At 40.4% G+C, this 21,922-nt stretch overlaps 1 protein-coding gene across 6 annotated transcripts in view; it reads right to left on the bottom strand.

The window, feature by feature from the left end:
- The window catches only part of SCN8A (sodium voltage-gated channel alpha subunit 8), a 146,034-nt gene that overhangs the window by 123,569 nt on the left and 543 nt on the right, over window positions 1-21,922 (bottom strand). For all 6 annotated transcript variants that reach the window (XM_025403196.1, XM_025403197.1, XM_025403195.1 and 3 more), the window contains exon 2: window positions 639-757. In XM_025403196.1, coding sequence (XP_025258981.1) covers window positions 639-757 — 119 coding nt within the window. The remainder of the gene's footprint in view (window positions 1-638; window positions 758-21,922) is intronic.

Genomic DNA, 21,922 nt, shown 5'->3' with positions numbered 1-21,922 from the left:
AGGAGATTGAGACCATCCTAGCCAACACAGTGAAACCCCGTCTCTACTAAAAATACAAAAAAAGTAGCGGGGTGTGGTGGCAGGCACTGGTAGCCCCAGCTACTCGGGAGGCTAAGGCAGGAGAATGGCGTGAACCCAGGAGGCGGAGCCTGCAGTGAGCAGAGATCGTGCCACTGCACTCCAGCCTGGGCAATAGAGTGAGACTCCGTCTCAAAAAAAAAAAAAAAAAAAAAAAATTCAAAGCTGATTTCTAAAGCATTCATCCAACTATTTGTAACTCAAGAAGTACTTTTAAAACTCTCTAATATATTAAGCTGAATAGTTGGCCAAAGAATGAAATCACTGAAGTCTGAGCACTAAATAAAGTTAAGACTTCAACAAAGGTAATTTTAATTTGTCCGTACAATGATACTGACAAAATTTCAGACTCCCACAATATCATCCTAAGGAAAAAAAATAATAATTTTCTGAAGCTCAGCTTGGGATGTGGCAGGAGTTCACTCTTAAACCTCTGACTGATGGGCTAGTTAACTACATTATCAGTAAAAAACTTAACATATACTCCAGTTGTCAAATATTAGAAAGGTAAACAAGCAACCATGCAATTGCAGTCACTCCACATTTGCAGAAAAGGATATGAATGTATCAAAATTTTAATAGCTATTCTTCTTATCAGGTTAAAAGGACTTAAAATGTACAAGGCAGGCGTGGCACTAAATCTGAAGAGAGTTTTCCCTCTGTTTAATACTACAAAGGTCTGTGGAGAAAGAAAAAGAGAGAAATTATTAAATCATGGGTATGAGTCACCACATGAAACAACGATTTCTAGGTAAGGAATACATAAACTCAAAAGTCTTTAATAATTTTTACTTCCCAACTTGGTTTTTAAACAAGCAACCTTAACATAATATACATCCCTTTGCCCCACCTCCCTCCCTCTGCCCTGCCCAGATTATAATACAAATAGCTGGCACAATCTTGGCAGTTTTACAGAATAAACTTGTTTCTTTCAGAAACAGGCCATTTGAATCATACCTAAGCTTCTATGCCAGCTCTGTACACGATACTGAAGTTCATTAATTTAGGATTCATTCACTCAACAAATATTGATTGGATACCTACTATGTGCCAGACAATGTTCTAGGTGCTTGGGAACAGCCAGTGAACAAGATAGTCGTGGCCCAAAGAGTCTATATTCTAGTGGGAAAGACACACAATAAATAGAAACTGTAATGAATGAGTAAATCATATAGGCTGTGCTACACAGAAGATGATGAGTGCTATGGGAAAAGGAGAAAGAACAGGGAGAGGAAGATCAAGAATGCTGGAGTCAGGGGATGGGTGAATGAAGAGGCAACAGTTTTAAAGGAGGTGGTCAGATTAAGCCTATTGAAAAGAGAGATTTCAGCAAGACTGGAAGGAAGTGAGAAATGTTCTTCATTCAATCAGTATTTACTTACCACTATTCAATCTGCTTTATCTGACTTTCAAGAGCCCCCAATATCAGCCTTGCCAAAATAATTAAATCATATTTCCCAGCATGATTTTTCCTATCTAGCCAAACTAGCTCAAGTCCTCCGAACAGGTTCTCGTAATTCATAACGTTGGCCTTTGTTTATATGGCTCATTCTACCCAGAATGCCCCGTCTTCTGAACTCAATTGAATTAAAATATTTTTGAGCATCTATTCTGCGCCAAGCATTGTGCTAATTACCAGGACACAACACTGAATAAAACTGTACTTTTAGGGAAGACACATATGTGAGCTAGTAATTATGATGCAGGGTAAGTACAAAGTTCAGTAACAAAAATATGCATAATGTATGAGAGGCAGCAGGAGGGCAAGATTTTTTTCCCCCTTGGCTGGGAAATAAAAAAGAGAGTGAGCTGCGAAGTGTACAAAGGAAGGTAACTAATATTTGGAAGGGACTTTAAAGGATAAACAAGAATTAAGAAAAATTGGGCAGATTTAGGGGGAAGGGATGGAAAGGTAAGGGAACAAAAATCACATGTCTGAAAGCATAGTAGCATGTAGCTGCGGTTTTCTTCAGAGAATTGACCAGTAATTCCATGTCGATGGAGAATAAAATAGGGAAGAGGGAGAGCAGGCCGTGGAGAGAGATGCAAGGGCCTATGAGACTGCAAGTTCCTAAGGAGACAGGCCAGTGGCAGACACACAGTCCTAACATCTCACCCTGTGAGTGAAAGAGCAAATGGCCAAATGCTAGTCATTTTAAGTAGTTTTTTATTTTTAAATTTTGGAGCAATGCATGATCATGATTTTTTTTTAAAAGAAAAAAGGAACATAAGACCAAGTTCCATCTCATTACCCAATGATAACCTTTGATACCAGTTTTTTTGTATATCCTTCTAGAAATTTTCTGTGTAAATAAAAGCATATATCTATGTCCTTAAAAAGTCTCTCTCTCACATGGGATTGTTCCATAAATACTCTTCTGTACCTTGCATTAAAAAATGAACCCCCACAAAGAAGAGCCCAGGACCAGATGGTTTTGCTGATGAATTCTACCAAATGTTTAAAGAATTAAACAAACTCTCCCATAAAATAGAAGAGAATAGAACATTTCTAAACTCATTCTAAAGGCCAGTATTACCTTGATACAAAATCAAAGACGTCATAAGAAAACTCTATACTAACATCCTTTATAAATATAGACACAGAGAGCCTTAACAAAAATGCCAGCAAACCAAATCCAATAGCATATAAAAAGTGGGATTTATCCCAGAAATGCGAAGATAGTTTAGCATTTGAAAATCAACCAATGCAATGCAACATATTAATAAAGGAGAAAAATCACATGATCATCTTGATAGATGCAGAAAAAATCATTTGACAAAATTCAACACCTTTCATAATAAAAGCACTCAACGAACTAGCAACAGAGGTCTTTCTTAACCTGATTTATGAAAAGTCATTTATGAAAAGCTCCCATCATTTTCTTTTTTAAACCTTCATCCCCTACAATTAGGCTTTTGTTCTTTGAGGGCAGGAACCAATCTTATGCTTCCCTCCACAGTTCCAATACAATGATCAGCCTATATACTCCCAATACACAGTTATTAGGGGATGCTTTTTTAAAGTTCTTTTCTTATCTTCTATTCTTTCCTTTCCTAATCTACCACAGTCATGTCATTCTCTTCCCAGTGGAAAAGTATTGAGCTAGATTCATTCTACAAATGCCCACTATACCAGCCCTAATGTTTGACATTGTACTGCAGTGAAATTCTTCCTGTACTGGAGCCTACTGGTTCTGGTGGGATATGCTGCAGAAAAAGCCTAATCCTAAAAGTAAGGGGAAGTAGGAGACATAGGGTTCACCTGAAACAAACACATCAAGGACTGAGCTATGGCTCTTCCATATCTTGACTTCTCAAAGAAACAAACAGCCCAGGGCTTCCCCCAAACCCCTTCTCTGAAGTACTTGTACCCCTCTGTGTTTCTATAGCAACTCCCTCCATGAAAATGGCCTTTTAAATAACCTCCTCATTCAACCCATGAGGTTCCCATGAGGTATGGGTGAAGGAGGAATTATTATCCTCTATACATTTTACAAAAGCTCAGGAGAAGAACACCACCCATCAAAGGTCATGCAACAAAGAGCAGCATGTTATGCCAAGCTTCGAGGCTCTCAACAGCTTCTACTGTGCCAGATTGGGAGGCAATTTAGTGACAACATGGCAGAGAATGAAGCTGGTGTGGGGGATGAATTCTCTGGTGAATGAGAAATTTGAGTGCCCAGGGTGGATAGGGCAGCTAAGCAACAATGAAAGAAGCATTGGCCCATGCCCCAAGACCTAAAAACCACCAGGCCAGGCCTTTACAAAATCACCTACAAAACCTCTCATTAGGAGACAGGCAACAGGATTTTTATTTTTTTATTATTATTTTTTGAGACAGAGTTTTGCTTTCGTTGCCCAGGTTGGAGTGTAATGGCGCAATCTCAGCTCACTGCAACCTCCGCCTCCCGGGTTCAAGCAATTTTCCTGCTTCAGCCTCCTCAGTACTTGGGATTACAGGTGCCTGCCACCGTGCCCGGCTAATTTTTTTGTAATTTTAGTAGAGACAGTGTTTCACCATGTTGTCCAGGTTTGTCTTGAACTCCTGACCTTGGATGATCTGCCTGCCTCAGCCTCCCAAAGTGCTGGGATTACAGGCGTGAGCCACCGTGCCCAGTAGGATTTTTTAAAGTAATGTACTCTATACTTTCCATTTCTCTTGTCTCTTGGTTTGGTCATGATGGAAATATAGGTCTAGAGGTAGCATGGAGGATATCTCCTATCACTAAATCAGTGCCGGCAGTGCTTGGCATACAGCAGGTGCTTAATAAATGCCTGTTGACTGGTTCATGAACAAATGCTTATGTTGTTTTAGGTGAGGGAAAGGAGAAGAAGAAAAACAAAAGGAAGCCATTAGGAAATGGAAACTGTTATACCTTGAAGAAAAACTAGGAGGTAGTAGGATTCTGAATTAGAACCAGTCATGAGCTGTCAAGTGGGAGACTGATGATTCCGTGAGAAACTAAGCATCTTTAGTGAATTCAAAAACTATGATTTTGTAAGCAGAAGGCTTTACTAAGGACATTTGATGTGTGAAATAGAAATTTCCTAATTAATTTGGGTACTGAATGTTGCACTTAAAATGAAATTCATTCACCATCACCCCTTTCTAAATATTTATACCTTATATCTTCATCAAGTATAAAAACAGTTCTTCTATTAACAAAAATAAACATCTAGCACACTAAACTAAAATGAAGATAAATCTCCCATACTTTAGTAGGAAATTGTATTACAATAAAACATGTTTTATTATTGAAGTAATTAGATTTACAGATATTTTGCATGCAGTTTTTCACAAATGGATCTTATCTGAAAAGTAAGATAGTCCGCCTGTAATCCCAGAACTTTGGGAGGTCGAGGTGAGTGGATCATGAGGTCAGGAGTTCAAGACCAGCCTGACCAATATGGTGAAACCCCATCTCTACTAAAAATACAAAAATTAGCCGAATGTGGTGGCGTGCGCCTGTAGTCCTGGCTACCCTGAAAGCTGAGGCAGGAGAATTGCTTGAACCCAGGAGGCGGACGTTGCAGTGAGCCAAGATCGCACTCCTGCCCCCCAGCCTGGGCAAAAGAGCGAGACTCCATCTCAAAAAAAAAAAAAAAAAGACAAGCAAGATAGTCTTTGGACAAACACAAGTACTCAAAGCTTAGGAATTTCCCTTTTAATACTGGGGCTTGTAGTGGTTACACGAGAAAGAGATAAGTAATATACCTGGCACCAGCAAGCTTTTTCTGAAAGGGGGCAGGCAGTCAACGCTGCAGGCTTTGTAGGCCGTACAGTATCTGTTGAAACAACTTACCCGTGTAACTGTGGTGTAAAAGTAGCTATAGATGACATGCAACCCAACAAGAGTGGCTGTGTTTCAGTAAAACTTTAAGGGCACAGATATTTAAATTTCATATCATTTTCACACATCCAACCATTTACGAATGTAAACTACTCTTAGCTTGTGGGCCATACAAAAACAGACGGCAAAGCTGATCTGCCCCAGGGGATACACTAATACTAGTTCCTAACTAAGGCCAGACTGACTGCATAAGAATCATCTGACTAGCTTTCTATTTTGTCTTATTTTTTATTTTTTGTAGAGACAGGGTCTTGTTATGTTGTCCAGGCTGGTCTCAAACTCCTGGCCTCATGCAATCCTCCTGCATTGACCTCCCAAAGTGCTGGGATTATGATTACAGCTGTGAGTCACTGTACCTGAGCTGAGCAGCTGTTTTTTGTTTGTTTGTTTGTTTTTTGAGATGGAGTCTGCTCTGCCGCCTAGGCTGGATAGGCTGGGGTGCACTGGCGTGATCTCTGCTCACTGCAAACTCTGCCTCCCGAGTTCATGCCATTGTCCTGCCTCAGCCTCCCAGGTAGCTGGGACTACAGACGGCCGCCACCACGACTGGCTAATTTTTGTATTTTTAGTAGAGACAGGGTTTCACCGTGTTACCCAGGATGGTCTCAATCTCCTGACCTCGTGATCCACCTGCCTCAGCCTCCCAAAGTGCTGGGATTACAGGTGTGAGCCACTGTGCTCGGCCTGGGCTGAGTAGCTTTTTAAAAAACAGAGAGTCATAAATCCCTGTTCCAGGGGTTCTATTAAATAAGTGTGCAGAGGAATCCAGGAATCTGTGCTCACCAGATTTGTGGAACCCCTAGATCATCTCTCAGGTCATGTGCTAAAACATTTGTGTTCTCCTTCTTCACCTGCCTCTACCTAACTATATGGCCTGGGTGGGCCACTGCATGTCTCTAGATCTCACTTTCCTCATCTATAAAATAAGTGAGAGGGCTGCCTGATGGGCACGCGCAGGTCCTTTCCAGCACCGATATCTGTAATTCTATGATTTAGAAAATTCACAGAGCATCCAGGATTAAGTGCAACAAAGCAGCAAACCATAAATTTGAGGGGAGAGCCTATTATTAATTATTTCACATTTTATCCTTGTAGAACTCTCTTGAATTAGTTATTCTGCTTCCTTATGTTGAAGTCTGTCAAGTCCAGGGTCAACAGTGCTTGATAGTACCATACTTATGTCAGCAGGGGGGAGCATAGAGCAGCCCCAAGGCAGAACTGCATCACACAATGCTTTTCCCTGCACTATCTCCCCTACTTTTATCCCCTGTTCTCAGGAGAACAGTGAACATGGGAGAATGGGAAGGAATGACTGGTGATGGGTTGACTTTGAAATATATATACACACACATACACATATATACACACATATATACACACACACACACACACATATACACATATATACATATACACGTGTATATATGTATGTTTCACATGGCTGATTAAACCTTTGTAATCATTGTTAAACTGCCGGTGGGAATCCAGAAAAGGACATTTGTCATCTCTTGTTCAACACTATGCTCCAACGCTAGATCCTTCAAAGCCCAGATGTAGTGGAAAGGACAGCAAGCTTTGGATTTTTACAATGCTTCTTAAACAACAACCACTTGGTGCCCATGAAGTCCAATAATATTTTACCTAATCTGTCTTAAATTAGATCTTTGTGAAGTAAATGAGTTAAAAGGGAAATTGAAATTGGATTGCGGTTACTGCCCAAGGGGAAATATCGGTTTACAACAACAGCCACTGAATGTGTTTCAGCACAAGGCCCATTAAGAGCGGTAGAACAGTTCTTAACAAGTTATGGCATGGAGTATTAATAAATGTGTCATGCTGGCATAAAATGAACCTTCTGAAAAGCACAGGCTTTTCATTTCTAATTAGCAATGTGGGGCTTGGAGCACACAATGTAGGAGCATTGCCATTGTTAACTCAGGGTAAGATATCTTCTCTTTGGGGCCTGCTATTAGGGGAAGGAACATTGTGCATGGCCAGGTAGAGCACATTTATATACATACCAAACAAATCCTAGCATACTGCACATGCAAAACAATAAACACACACAGTCATCACAGTACTGCAGTACAGCTAGTTTATTAGCATGTCTCCACCCCTACCCACTGAAATAATTTTTTTAGCCACACAAGAAGTATAAATTAAAAAAAAAAATAGGATGGGCTCACATCTGTAATCCTGTAATCCCAGCACTCTTGGAGGCCAAGATGGGAAGATTGCTTGAGCCCAGGAGTTCGAGATCAGCCTGGGCAACATGGCAAAACTGTATCCCTACAAAAAAATTAAAAAATTTTGCTGGGAGTGGTGGCATGTGCCTGTAGACCCAGCTTACTCAGGAAGCTGAAGTGGGAAGGTCATTTGAGCCTAGGAGGTTGAGGCTGCAGTGAGCTGTGATCACGCCTCTGCTCTCCAGCCTGGAAAACAGAGCAGGACCCTGTTTCAATAAAATAAAATAATAAAGGATGCATACATATGAAAAGACTTTATATAGAAGAGTACTCAATGCAGGGGTGGAGCATATCATAGAAGAGAACGCTTCTTCAAGAAATATTTATTATCCAGCTCCTGGTTTGCTGGGAAACACATGGCCCAGGAGAGCAGCTCTTCACTCAACCAATTCTCCCCATCCTGAGAGGTCAACATCTCCATTAGGGCAAAGGTAACCTGCAGGCCATCTGATGAGCTTCATAATGAACACCTAGGGGCTCAGAGATTGAGCTAAATCAACAAGAGGGCAGCTGGGAACCTTTGAGTCTATCTGACTATAACTATTATTGGCAATGACTATGACTGTCCCTAGATCTTAACTGTTTTGATCTCTGGAACTAACTGGTCCTCTCATTTTTAGCCAACTTCTCTGGCCTTAAATTCTTGTCTGCCTAAACAAAATATATGTACTTAATTCCCCCAGACCTATGCACCTCTTCTGAACTAGGCAACTGGCCAGTTGTTCATTAATCAACAGCAATTTGGCATTCATTTATGAGTATGCATACAGCCAATATAGCAAGCAACAAATAAGTGTCTTTTCAAAATTTCCCTGTTTTAATAAGGGAAAATATAATGCAGAATCTAAACAGATTCTATATCAGGCTAGGAAGCTGTTCAGAAACAAATGACCTGTTATGTAAAAATGACTACGCCATGCTGAAAAGAATCCTGATTTATGCTAATCTGCCTAGTGAATTCCTCCAGTAAAATTACAATATAGGTTATATTATATGGCCCTAGTGTGTCCCAGGAAAGGCTCCAGCAAAGGCATAACTGGAATGCATTTCCAGAGTACCCGTGTCGTGGTGCTATCCAGCTCCCCTTAGAAATGCTAAACCAAACCAGGACAGAAGGACACCAGCAAAATTTTTCCCTAGGCATGTACTCCTGTTTGAGCTGCATGACTATTTAGAATCATCATTTTCCATGCCTCTATTCCACTATACTGAGAACTGAGCAAAAGACACCTCTAAATCCCATATTTAAAAAATTCCTTCTTAGTGACTGATAATTTTACCTATGAGTCTATTTGAAGAAATAATAACATTCAACATTTATTAAGCATTTACTGAGTGGCAGGCAGTCACCCTACTAAGATACTTTATATAATAATTGTCTCACAACTACTCTATGAGGTAAGTAGTATTTTACAGATGATAAAATTGAGGCAGGAGGTTAAGCAATTTGCCCACAACACAGCTATTACATGGTGAAATTTAGCATTAAACCGAGGCAATCTAACTACAAAGCCTATATTCTTAATTATCATGGCATACTACAATTTTAAAAAGCTTCAAAACTATTACTCAAATCTAACTATTCGTTTCACAAATAAAAAACCAAGCACAGAATGCTCTGCCTAAAGTCACAGCACTAGTGAGCAGGAGGAGGGCGGGGGAGTTGCCAGGGCTAGACCTCCTGGCTTGCTTCTAGTTCTAAACTCTTCACCGCACCAGGTCATCTGGTCCAACCCTCAGATCAATGAACGAATCTCCTCTACTTAATAGCTTTAACTGTTGCAAAAAGGAAACCCCTGCACGTGCTTCAGAGGTCACAGCAGCTGTTTATGGTCTTTTCTCCAAGTTCAGTTTGATGAAGATAATGCTAGCACCATATCTGCCTGTGGCTTTACAGTTTTCCAGGTGCTTCTGCATACACTTCTTCATTTGCTTTGACCTTGTAACCCCATGCTCTCCAACCCACATTTGGAGTAGCTGCCACCCTTCCTGCTCATGTCACAGGAATCTGGTCACAGGAAGCCATACCTGGCAGAACAGCAGCACTGTGCACCTGCTTCAATGCTGAGCCAGCACAAGGCTGCTCCCCAGGGCAGGGCAGGTCTGATCCTCCTCCATGGCCATTCTTCCTTGTTGTCCTTCAATATAAATTTGACTTTGATCGCCTTCTCCTTGAACCTCTTAAGGTGCACAGACTACAGTTGCTCTAAGCAAGAGCAAAATGCAGGCTTATTATGTAAAGCATGTTAACCCCTCTATTTACTGAATTCATATTCTAGAATCTATTCTCACTCTCCTCTCTCTTAGAAAGCAAGAAAGCAGAGTGGTTTACAGGCTTTGAGGCCAGAAAGACCTGGATTCAATACCCAGCTCTGTTGCTCATTAGCTGTCATGATCTTAACGCAACTCATGTTAAGGTTGCTAAGGCTCAGTTTTCTTATTGATAAAGTGGGTGCCATCAATCACTATTCCAATTTTATCAGGTTGTTATCAAGATTAAATGAAGGGTCATAAGGAGTCCTCAACACAGTGGCTGGTACAGAACAGGCTCTCGTTAAATGTGGTTATGATGCTGCCGCTGCTATCACACAATACTGCCACTCCTTCAGCTCTTTGGCTCCAAACACGGGGTGGCCTTTAGAAGACAAGGAGGGGCTGGCCAGGCGCGGTGGCTCACACCTGTAATCCCATCATTTTGGGAGACTGAGGCGGGTGGATCACCTGAGGTCAGGAGTTCCAGACCAGCCTGGCCAACATGGCAAAACCCTGTCTCTACTAAAAATACAAAAAAATTAGCCAGGCGTAGTGGTGTGTGCCTGTAATCCCAGCTACTAGGGAGGCTGAGGCAGGAGAAGCGCTTGAACCTGGGAGGTGGAGGTTGCAGTGAGCCGAGATTGTGCCACTGCACTCCAGCTTGGGCGACAGAGCAAGACTCTCTCAAAAAAAAGAAAAAAGGCCGGGCGCGGTGGCTCAAGCCTGTAATCCCAGCACTTTGGGAGGCCGAGGCGGGTGGATCACAAGGTCAGGAGATCGAGACTATCCTGGCTAACATGGTGAAACCCCGTCTCTACTAAAAATACAAAAACCTAGCCGGGCGCGGTAGCGGGCGCCTGTAGTCCCAGCTACTTGGGAGGCTGAGGCGGGAGAATGGCGTGAACCCGGGGGGCGGAGCTTGCAGTGAGCCGAGATCGCGCCACTGCACTCCAGCCTGGGAGACACAGTGAGACTCCGTCTCAAAAAAAAAAAAAAAAAAAAGAAAAAAAAAAAAAAAGAAGAAGAGGAAGAAGACAAGAAGGGGCTAATATTTCTGTTAATTTGGACCCACACACTTGGCACAAGCCAGTAGGACACTTGTGCACAAGAATCCAGACCAAGGCTGCACTAGCTCCAAATGGGTCCCAAAGGTTATTTCCAACCTGGGAACTCTGGAAGTGAGAGAAAACAAAACCCCTCAGGATGCACTCATTGGCTCCAACTGCCTCTAGGCTTTATCTCCTGTCTTACCAAACCACACTCTATGCTTCAGTCACAACTACACTCACTATTTTAAACAAACCTGTGCCATGTCTCTCAGCCTTTATATGCACTGTTCCTCATACCTGAACTACTCTCTCATCTCTTCTCTGACAGGTAAATTTTTTTTTAACCATACTTTAATACTTAAAGGTCCAGGTCAAAGATCACATCCTCTATGAAGACAGCCCCATTCAACTCTCTTCAATAGAATTGTCCTTCCCCCCTGTGTGTCCCTATAACACTTGTACTTACTTCTATTAGAGCAGTTAACACAGAATATTGTTATTGAGGTTTACATACCAGTATCTCTCACTGGACCCTGAGATCCGTGAAGGGGAGGGGTTTTCTTCCATCTACTATGATTTTCTCAGCTTAGCAAGCAGAGTACATAATGTGATGCCTATCTGGCACAAGGTAGATAGTTTATACATGTTTGTTAAATGTATGAATCTCTTCATAAAGAAATACTACAGCTAAAATCACCTAACCTTTAACTATATCCAACTTTCTTCTGGGTGCCCAGCTGAAACTATATGGTTATTTTTCTACCCCTTAGCTCATCTACCCATAAAAATTCACTAATTTTAGTTTGAAAAGTCTTCTCTCCTTTTCTATGTCTCAGATACCATGCTGAAGATACGGTATGAAACAAATGAACTAAACACAACAACATAGAGTTGTTCCTCAGTATCCATGGGGGATTGGCTCCAGGACTCCCACGGATACCAAAATACACAGATACTCAATCCCGGATATAAGATGATGATGTATTTGCACATAATCTATGCACATCCTCCAGTAAATTTTAAATCATCTCTAGATTACTTATAATACTTAATACAATGTAAATGCTTTATAAATAGTTAAACTATATTGTTTGGGGAATAATTACAAGAAAAAAAAGTCTGTATATGTTCTGTACAGATGTGTTTTTCCCCATATATTTTCAGTTGGTTGAATTCTTAAATGTGGAACCCATGGGTATGGAGGGCTGACTATACTGACTTCATATTGAGGCAATGCAAAATGATAGAAAATTCTCTAAAAATGATAGCAAACAAAACCAAAAAATCATTCTGCAATATGCTCTATATAGACAGCAGGGCATGGAAGACAGACCACGAAGGTGAAATTCACAGATCCCTAGAACAGAAACCTGACTCTACCACATACTAGTTGAGGGAACTTGAGGAAGCAAGTTAATGTTTCTGGAGCCACAATTGTTTCACACTTGTGAAAACGTGCATCATTATACTGAGATATCCCTAGTATTGACAATCCTCAGGGACTGAAGAAAATTGGGGAGTCAAAAATGGTATCTAGAATTTTGATGGTGCCATCAACTAGGAAAGTAGATAAAAGAAGATAAGCAGGTTTGAGGGGAAGAAAATGAGTTCAATTCTGAATATACTAAGTAACCTGTGGCAAATCCAGACACAGATGACTGGCAAGGTGTTGAATGTTTAAGGAACATTCTAGGCTAGGCTAGAGTCAGGAGTCCTCGAACTGAGGCTGGATGAGATCATCCAGGGAGAATGTGCCAACTGAGAGGAACATGGGCCAAGAACTGAATCTGGGGGAATATAAACATTTTAGGAAAAGGTTGATAAAATGAAAGAGAAGGAAACATTTGAGATAAAAGGAAAATTAGGCCAAGGAAGTAAAAAGATATGAGTCAGGGAATAACAAATGGTGTCAAACACTGCAGAGAGGTTTAGTGAGTTAAGAACTTAAAAAAAAAAAACTTAAACTTGGCAATTTGAGATGTTATTGGGAAGATCTTATAATATCAGGAAGGGGTGAGGATGCAGTCAGGCTTCAAGGATGGAGGAGTGGGTAGGATATGTGTATGTGGTGAGTAAAGGTTCCTCTTTACGGTTTTCAGTGGCATGGGAAGCGAGTAGACTAGTTGGGGACAGGAGGTCAAGTGAGGATTCATTAGGATGGGAAAGGCTTTGAGTGTGTTTACAGACGATGGGAATGGAACCTACATGAGAGGAAAGATGGAAAATACAGAAAAGAGAGAGGATAACCAAAGGAGTGAAATTCCAGAGGAGGTAGAAATGCACAGGGTCAAAGACAGGGGTGAGGGATTGGTCTTGAACAGTAGATGGGACACCCTATCCTCTGAAATCAGAGGAATCTTTTATTCAAACTTGGTTCCATAGGCCAAACTTTGCAGGCTCAACAGTATCTGGAATAGAAATGTATCTTCAAAGCTTGTATCAAAAATTCTTCTGGTAAAATCAGAGTTAGCAGAAATTGTCATATGATGGGACAATCCTGATCTTAAGTTGTGTCAAATAGGGTTATATGTAAAGAAACATTTACTACTCATTTGTCAATTTGGAAACAATTCATAAGAGAAGCATCCCTCTGTAAAATAATGACACAGTCTTCTCTCCTTGACTAAGAAAGCACTTAAAATACGCGTAATTATTGTCAGAGGTGATCGATATCATTATAATCTTGAAACATTCTTTAACATTTAAATGGCCAATATTAAATAGTCCCATTCCACAGGTAAATTTTTATTACGATATGAAGATTTCACAAATCACACCCTGGAGAAACCAACAGAAACTAACTCCTAAAATTACCAGTCAGTGGAATTTTATGGCTGAGGTGACTGACTAGTAACACACATCCTAGAATTCAGGTAAAAGCTGTCTATGTCTATACCCTATGTGGCTCAGAACTTTGGAATCACAGCTTAGTACTTGCATGAGAACTTAGGACTGGAGAAAATTGCAAACGTTATTTGGAACACAGGTACCCTCCACATCTAACCTGAGTTAAACCTGGAGAAAATGCTGGGTTTCTCTCTAAGTACCCCCATAGCTCACATTGATGCTGAAGTATATTTGATTCCTATCTATGTAAAAATCCAAGAGGGGCAAATGCTTTCAAAATCGGCTCTTTTAAAGATTATAATTTAGTACTTGCTGAAGGCCTATTTAAGATACTGAATATTTGAGAGACCATATAATCTTTGATTCTTCTGGATTCTCCAAGATGAGTCTCTGTACCAAATTAGAGCACCACAAGCCTCTAAAGTAGCTGAAACATATTATCTTCATTAATGCACATATCATTATCAGTAATAATTTTATTTCCATATTTGTTTGTTATGTGTTTCCCCAACAAAAACTAACTTCCAAGAATGTATATGGCTTGTCTGTTTTGTTCCCAAGGGCACGGAACAGAGCCCAGGCATATAGAAAACACTCAGTAACAATTTATCAAATTGTCAAATGAATAATTGCATGCTCGATTCCTTCCTTAACCCTCTATAATCTATCATAAATCATATCAATTCACCTCTATAATAACCATTAAATCAATCAATTCCCCTTAATTTCCACTCCCACCACTGTAACTCAGACCCTTATTACTTCATAGCTGATCTGCCTGTTTCAGTTCTTTCCCTCTGGCCCAGCTTACATTATTGTAGTCCCATTCACCTTCCTAAGCACAGCTATCACCACGTATCTTTACTCCCGTTCAGGAACCTTCAGTAGTTCTCTACTGCTTCTCAAACAAACACCATACCTCTGAGTCTAACATTCTAAGCCCTCCAGGATTTGCTCCAGCTCACCCTCCCCAGCCTCATCTTCCACTGCTCCTCCGTCACTTCCCCACATTCCAATCAAATTAGATGACCTGGATTTTTCTTAGAGAAATGGTCTATACTGCAACCTGTAAAATAAGTGACATGTTAGCTGTTAGCATAATCTTAATTTTCTAGATTGGAGGAATTGAGACCTTAAATTAAATGGTATGCCCAAGATCACCTGGAACTAGACAGGGATGGGATCAGAAATAAGATTTCCCAACTTTGGTCTATTGCCAAGGCTACAAAAGAGAAATCTGATTTAGGAATGCTTAATTAAATTCCTTCTCCTCTAGGTAACCATACTTAGAGGGGGGAAGACCATACATGCACGTCAATGACCCATCCCCTTGAGAAGGGCCCACCTCCCAATGTCTCAAAGGCATTTATCTCAATTTGATTTGGTGAATAAAATAACTGAAACATCATTTTGTTTCCTTACATTGTTGGGAAAAAATTTTTAACAAGAAAATAAACCAAAGTTTTAAAATATGTAGTTTTTATTTAAAACAGAAAGCAGCATTTAGGCTTATTGTGCAAAAGCAGGAAATACAACTCATTAGCAATACTTCAAATCACATCTACTGAACATAAATCCTTCTGTAATGGTCTCTGTGCTGCACACTGTTGAAAGTGTGTCAGCATAGTTTTGGTAAGGATTTTCTGCCAGGAGCTCATATAGGACTGCATGTGTGTGTATCACTTAAGCTGATGGCACTAATATTAGTGAAGTAAGGAGAAAATTGCAAACATTATTGGGAACACAGGTACCCTCCACATCTAACCTGAGTTAAACCTGAAACCAACTTCTTATCCAATGTAGGGCTGAAGATCCTAATGTGTTTTAAAAATTTAAAAGGAGGAATCAGTTCTCCAAGTGTAGGATAATTAAGTTAGGCTACAAGGAAGAAGAGGCCTCTGGGCTGGGCCTGTGTGGGTAGAATATCAAAAGGTAAAACTAAAAGACAGAGTACATTCCAACAGGAAGAGAGGGAGACCAGAAGAAGGTGGGTGGGTGGAGCGGTCTTCCACACTAAGGAAACGGGAAGTAGTTTGCCACAGCTAAAATACAACATGTGATAGGCAAAAGTGTGAAACACAATTAGAAGGATAAAGATACGAGTCTAACTCTATTTTGCAAATATTGTAGGTAAGGAAATTAAAGTGATTTAGCCAAGTACAAACATGAAGCAAAGCCGGAACTAAAACAAGGTTTTATATTCCCAGTTAGGCACTCTTTCCACTATAGTCAGACACCACATAACAATGTTTTGGTCAACAATGTTTGGAATGGTAGTTCCATAAAATGATTATGAGGCTGAAAAGTTCTTATTGCCCAGTGACCTTGTATCTGTCATAAAGTTGTAGCTGTAGCACAATGCATTACCTTTTCTATGTTTATCTATGTTTAGATACAGAAATACCATGGTGTTACAAATGTCTACAGCATTCAATATGGTAACATGCTGTACAGGTGTGTAGCCTGGGAGCAACAGGCTAGACAATTTAGCCTAGGGGTGCAGTAGGCTACATCATCTAGATTTGTGTAAGTACACTCTACGACGTTCAAACAAGGATGAAATGGGCTAATGACTCATTTCTCAGAACGTATCCCCATCGTTAAGTGACACATGATTGTATACTATCCTACCATAGGTTGGGGATGGACTATGGCAGATAGGATATACTCTTCCTTTAAAAAGTAACAAGGGGAAGAAAGGTTAAATAAATTGCCTCAAGATCACATGTCCAGTTGAAAAACTGGCGGTACTGATAATAAGCCCAAGTCCCTGGAATAGCACAACTCGGAGCTCCTTCACTTGAGAAGATACAATACAGGGGGCTGACATGAATCCTTTCCCCCAGAAGCACTGCTCTTACCACTGCACAGTTTAGGACCTGACCTATAAATCACAGGGATTATTAGGGAAAAATGAAAACAGAGCTTATTTTTCTTCTCCCTATTTGCCTGCCCAGCTTCAGCAGAACTGAGCCAATTGAGGCTGAGAATCAATTAATAAAAAATTAGAAAAGTGAGGAACTAGAAATGTGATGTAATACATGGAGAGTCAGGAGGCATGAGCTCTAGTCCTGGTTATATTACCAACAGTGGTGTGGGCTTTTGACAAAGTACTTCACCTCAAAAAATTTATAAAATGTGGAGGATCAACTAGATGATGTCTAAGGCTACAAAATTATAATTTTCTATTACTCTAATAAGTAGATATCTCTTTGCAGAAAAACGTAAACCTGAAAAGTTCAAGGTAAACTGAACTTTAGAAAGTTATATATAATTTTTTTTTGAGATGGAGTTTCACTCTTGTTGCTCAGGCTGGAGTCCAATCGCGTGATCTCGGCTCACCACAACCTCCGCCTCCCAGGTTCAAGCAATTCTCCTGCCTCAGCCTCCCGAGTAGCTGGGACTACAGGCATCTGTCACCACACCTGGCTAATTTTGTATTTTTAGTAGAGACAGGGTTTCTCCATGTTGGTCAGGCTGGTTTCGAACTCCCGACCTCAGGTGATCCGCCAGACTCAGTCTCCCAAAGTGCTGGGATTACAGGTGTGAGCCACCACACCCGGCCATATATAATTTTTTTAATCCAATAGGAGTGTGCCCTATTGAAAAACACGTCGATCAATCTTGTAATTTAAATTTTTGTTTATATGACTTTAACACGGTATACCCATTAAACAAAAAAGACACATGTATCAATTGTTAGTTCTAAGAAATTGAAAAGGGATTGGAGTCAATTCTGAAGGCCTTGTTTCAGCTTAACCTACAGATTTCCTGGCTGCCTACTTCAGATAGTCATTATGAATATATACGGCCATTTCGTATTCAACAAGTTATTATTAAGCATCGGAGAGCATATGTTTAGCGAAGACAGGCACTTTGAGCAATAGAGAAAAAGTTCTTAATTTTTCACTAAACAAGAAAATCTTTTAAAACTGGGGGAAATACAAAAATTAGCCAGATGTGGTGGCGCATGCATATGATCCCAGCTACTTGGGAGACAGAGATGGAGATTGCCCAGGAGGTTGAGGCTGCAGCGACCTATGATTGCATCACTGCACTCCAACCTGGAGTTAGACTCTGTCTCCAAAAAAATAATAATAATTAAAAAGTAAAAACAAAAAACAAAATTAAGACTTCAATAGGTTTAAGAAAACAACAGGAAAAAACCAATAACAAAGGCTTTTAATGGAGTTCAAGTTCCATAAAACACATATTTGTTTTTGCTTGCATACACATAAAGAAACTCTGGAAGATACTACTATCAGTGGTGCCTATGCAGGGAGATAGGAAATAGGCAGATGAGAGACAGGTGTAAAAAGGAAACTTATTTACCAAGTACCTTGAATTTTTAACCACTTAAATATATCACCTATTTTAAAAATTGAATTTAAAAATGTAAATGTTCCTTGAACAATTATTTGTAGCAAACAGCTGAAAAACAAGAAAGCCAAAGAAATGAGGTGTTAGAACCGAAGTACCAAGAGACAAAGAAAATGTAAAGTAGCACTGAGAAGTCTGAGGCAATTCAAAGAGAGAATGATTCAGACTGTTTGCAGGAACCAGCTGAAAAAGTCAGTGTGAAACCCAACAAGGCCCTCAGACGCCTATGATAGCCAAACCAGTACCAGCTGGAATAAATAACAGTATCTCAAAAATGTGGTGCAAAACTTTTAGGGCCCTGTGTCCCTTGGAAGTGTGAAATCCGAGATAAAACCAGAACTTTACTAATAGAAAACGAGTTCTCTCTTACCCACTAGGAGAAAGAGGGAAGGAAATGAGAAACAAGTTTTTGTGAGAGTCACAAAGATAATTAATCAGTTAGAAAATGAGACCAACGAGGAAAACATAAAGAATTCCACTGGTATCATTTAGCAAAGAAGAGAGATTCTGTTTTGCCAAGAATTATTTAAGGCAGCCCTTGAAGAGCAAACGTAAAGGAATGTCCTCTTAAAGTCATTTCTACCCTTATGACTTTTTTATTTGTGGGTTAATTCCCAGTGTGCTTCCTTGTAAACGAGATTTTGCTAATTTAGTACAAGTCCCAGTTAGCAAGAAGTGAAGGGGTTAATATATACTCTTCTGGCATATTGACTAAGTTAAAGATATTTGTAAAACAGCAGGTGCAAAAAGATCACTCTGACCTTCTTGCTGTTTCTTAAGAGCGGAAGATGAAATTCCTGTGTGGAAGACACTCCCTGAACCTGAAGGAATGGCAACATCCTTACCTTCAAGGGCGAGAAGGTGAGACCAAGAGAATACTGTACTGACCTTGTTATAATAAAAAGTCTTGTATTTTAAGCCTGCCCACATAATTTAGTTGCTTCTTCACAATTTACTATTTTTTGTCCAATCCAGTATATAAATAACCGACTCTAACTCCTTCTTTAGGTCTTCATTTCTTTCTTTCTTTTTTTTTTTTTTGAGACAGACTCTCACTCTGTCACCCAGGCTGGAGTGCAGTGGCGCGATCTCGGCTCACTGCAACCTCCACCTCCTGGGTTCAAGTGATTCTCTTGCTTCAGCCTCCTGAGTAGCTGAGATTACAGGCCAGTGCCACTATGCCAAGCTAATTTTTGTATTTTTAATAGAGATGGAGTTTCACCATGTTGGTCAGGCTGGTCTCAACCTCCTGACCTTGTGATCTGCCTGCCTCGGCCTCCCAAAGTGCTGGGATTACAGGTGGGAGCCATTGCGCCCAGCCCACGGTCTTCATTTCTTCATGAGGGTTCCTGTGCTACATAAAGCATGTATTATGCTTTTCTCCTGTTAATCTATGTTATGTCAATTTAATTCTAAGATCCAGCTGCGACCCTAGGAGAATAGAGGTGGAGTTTTTCCACCCCTATAGAAGTATCAGCACTGCTGGTAATGATTGGCAAGTAAACTTGAGCAAGAATATTATTTTTAATCAAGTAAAATATCCTTCATTTAAAAGTACAATGATATCTAAAGTGCTAGCAATGTTCTTTCCTGACATGCTGTTAGTTTGTAATCATTATGCTACGCATTTGTATTTTGTGAGCTTTTCTGTATGGTGGTATATATTTTTTCAAGATTACCAAAAATATATTATTAAAGTTATCCTTTCCAGGAACAATTTAGCCTTGTGGTGAAGCCGAAGGCTGAAGTCAGAATTTCTACCATGAAGAACCAGTCTTCTAGTGGAGCACCATCAAGAACAATTTGGCCTATCCAATGAATGACACCCATCAGATCCAGAGACCCACTCTCTTTGGTAAAGTCCTCACTCTCAAGCCAGGCCACTGAAATCTGAGGCACTGGGAATGAAAAGAGGCTGTCTACAGGGCAGAAACCAGGGAAAAAGAGTATGCAAAGGAAAATTGGGCTCTAACAATGATTAGCTCTATATATTTTTTCATATCTCCTGTCAGATTTAAGAAAATGAGAAATTAGAAATGAGATCATGTCCTTTGCAGGGACATGGATGGAGTTGGAAGCCATTATCCTCAGCAAACTAACACAGGAACAGAAAACACATGGAAGGGATCAACACACATCCGGGCCTGTCAGAGGCAGGGAGTGGGGATAGGGAGAGCATCAGGAAGAATCGTTAATGGATGCTGGGCTTAATACCTAGGAAATGGGATGATCTGTGCAGCAAATCACCATGGCCCACGTTTATCTATGTAACAAACCTGCACATCCTGCACATGTACCCCTGAACTTAAAATACAAGTTAAAGGAAAAAGAAAAAAGAAAAACTACAAAACAAAAAGAAAAGAAAATGAGAAATTAATTTGCATTTGAGTTGGAAAAATAGTTTAGGTCCAGAGACATGAAGTGTCTTGCTGAAAGTCACAAACTAGTTTTGAGAAAGTTTTTTCTTCATTTATTTCCCCATAAATTATCTGTGGTATCTTGGACAATACATTTACTGAAAAATAAAACGTAAATAAAAGGTCAGGCGCGGTGGCTCACGCCTGTAATCTCAGCATTTTGGAAGGCTGAGGCGGGTGAATCACTTGAGGTCAGGAGTTTGAGACCAGCCTGGCCAACATAGTGAAATCCCATCTCTACTAAAAATACAAAAATTAGCCAGGTGTGGTGGTGCATGCACCTGTAGTCCCAGCTACTCAGGAGGCTGAGGCAGCAGAATCGTTTGAACCCAAGAGGCAGAGGTTGCAGAGAGCTGAGATCGCGCCACTGCACTCCTGTCTGGGCAACAGTGCGAGACTCTGCCTCAAAAAAAAAAAAAAAAGTAAATAATAAACACGGTAAATTATGGTAGAATCAGGATTTCTTACCTCCAATCTACTGTTCTTTACATCGTATCATTTTGTTCATTAAACTTTCTAGATTTCTCAGTGAAAGAATAGACTAATGGTTCCACTTTTTTCTATTATATAGCTGTTCTAAGCATGTGGTCCCAGCTGCGCAGGAGGCTGAGCCAGGAGAATTGCTTGAACCCAGGAGGCGGAGGTTGCAATGAGCTGAGATCGCGCCACTGCACTCCAGCCTGGGCGACAGAGCAAGACTCCATCTCAAAAAAAAAAAAAAGAAAATCTGTCAAATGAGGGGTCCCCTAAAACGGTGTCTGATGCCAGTCCTCAAGATTCAATTATTTAGCTGGCGGATCAACGAGGAGGCTTTGTTTTTCTGCTTGTTGCCTTGTTTCAGAAGATAATCATGAGAAAGAAGCTGAAAATTTAATCAAATATTTGTTCAGGAAGTTTGAAACTCTTGGCCAAATGAAGATTGGTAGTTCTTTCACCTGAGTTCCCTACTTGCAGGAATAACAGAATTGACTCTACTGCAAGATCGGTGCTGCAAGAATCAATCCAGACAACGGTGTAACAGGGCCAGTGACCTGGGTCTGTCCTCACTGGCTGTTTGCTTTACTCAGTTTATTCCCGTCCCCAGCAGCTCTAGTGTCACAGAGGGGGCTAGACAAGAGAGCAAATACACCATCTCCACCATACTACTCTACTGATGTCACAACAGTAACATCGTCTTTATACTAAAGACAGAATTTTGAATGTGTGTTTGAGAGAGGGAGGTTGTCCTATCTTTTAAAAACTCTTTTAAGTAGTCCCATTTCATTTACCTCCCCTTTTTCTGATCTGGCCTGGAGTCAAAA

This window comes from Theropithecus gelada, chromosome 11, assembly GCF_003255815.1.
Source record: "Theropithecus gelada isolate Dixy chromosome 11, Tgel_1.0, whole genome shotgun sequence".
In the NCBI taxonomy this organism is placed as follows: domain Eukaryota; kingdom Metazoa; phylum Chordata; class Mammalia; order Primates; family Cercopithecidae; genus Theropithecus; species Theropithecus gelada.
This window is presented reverse-complemented; position numbering and strand designations above follow the sequence as displayed.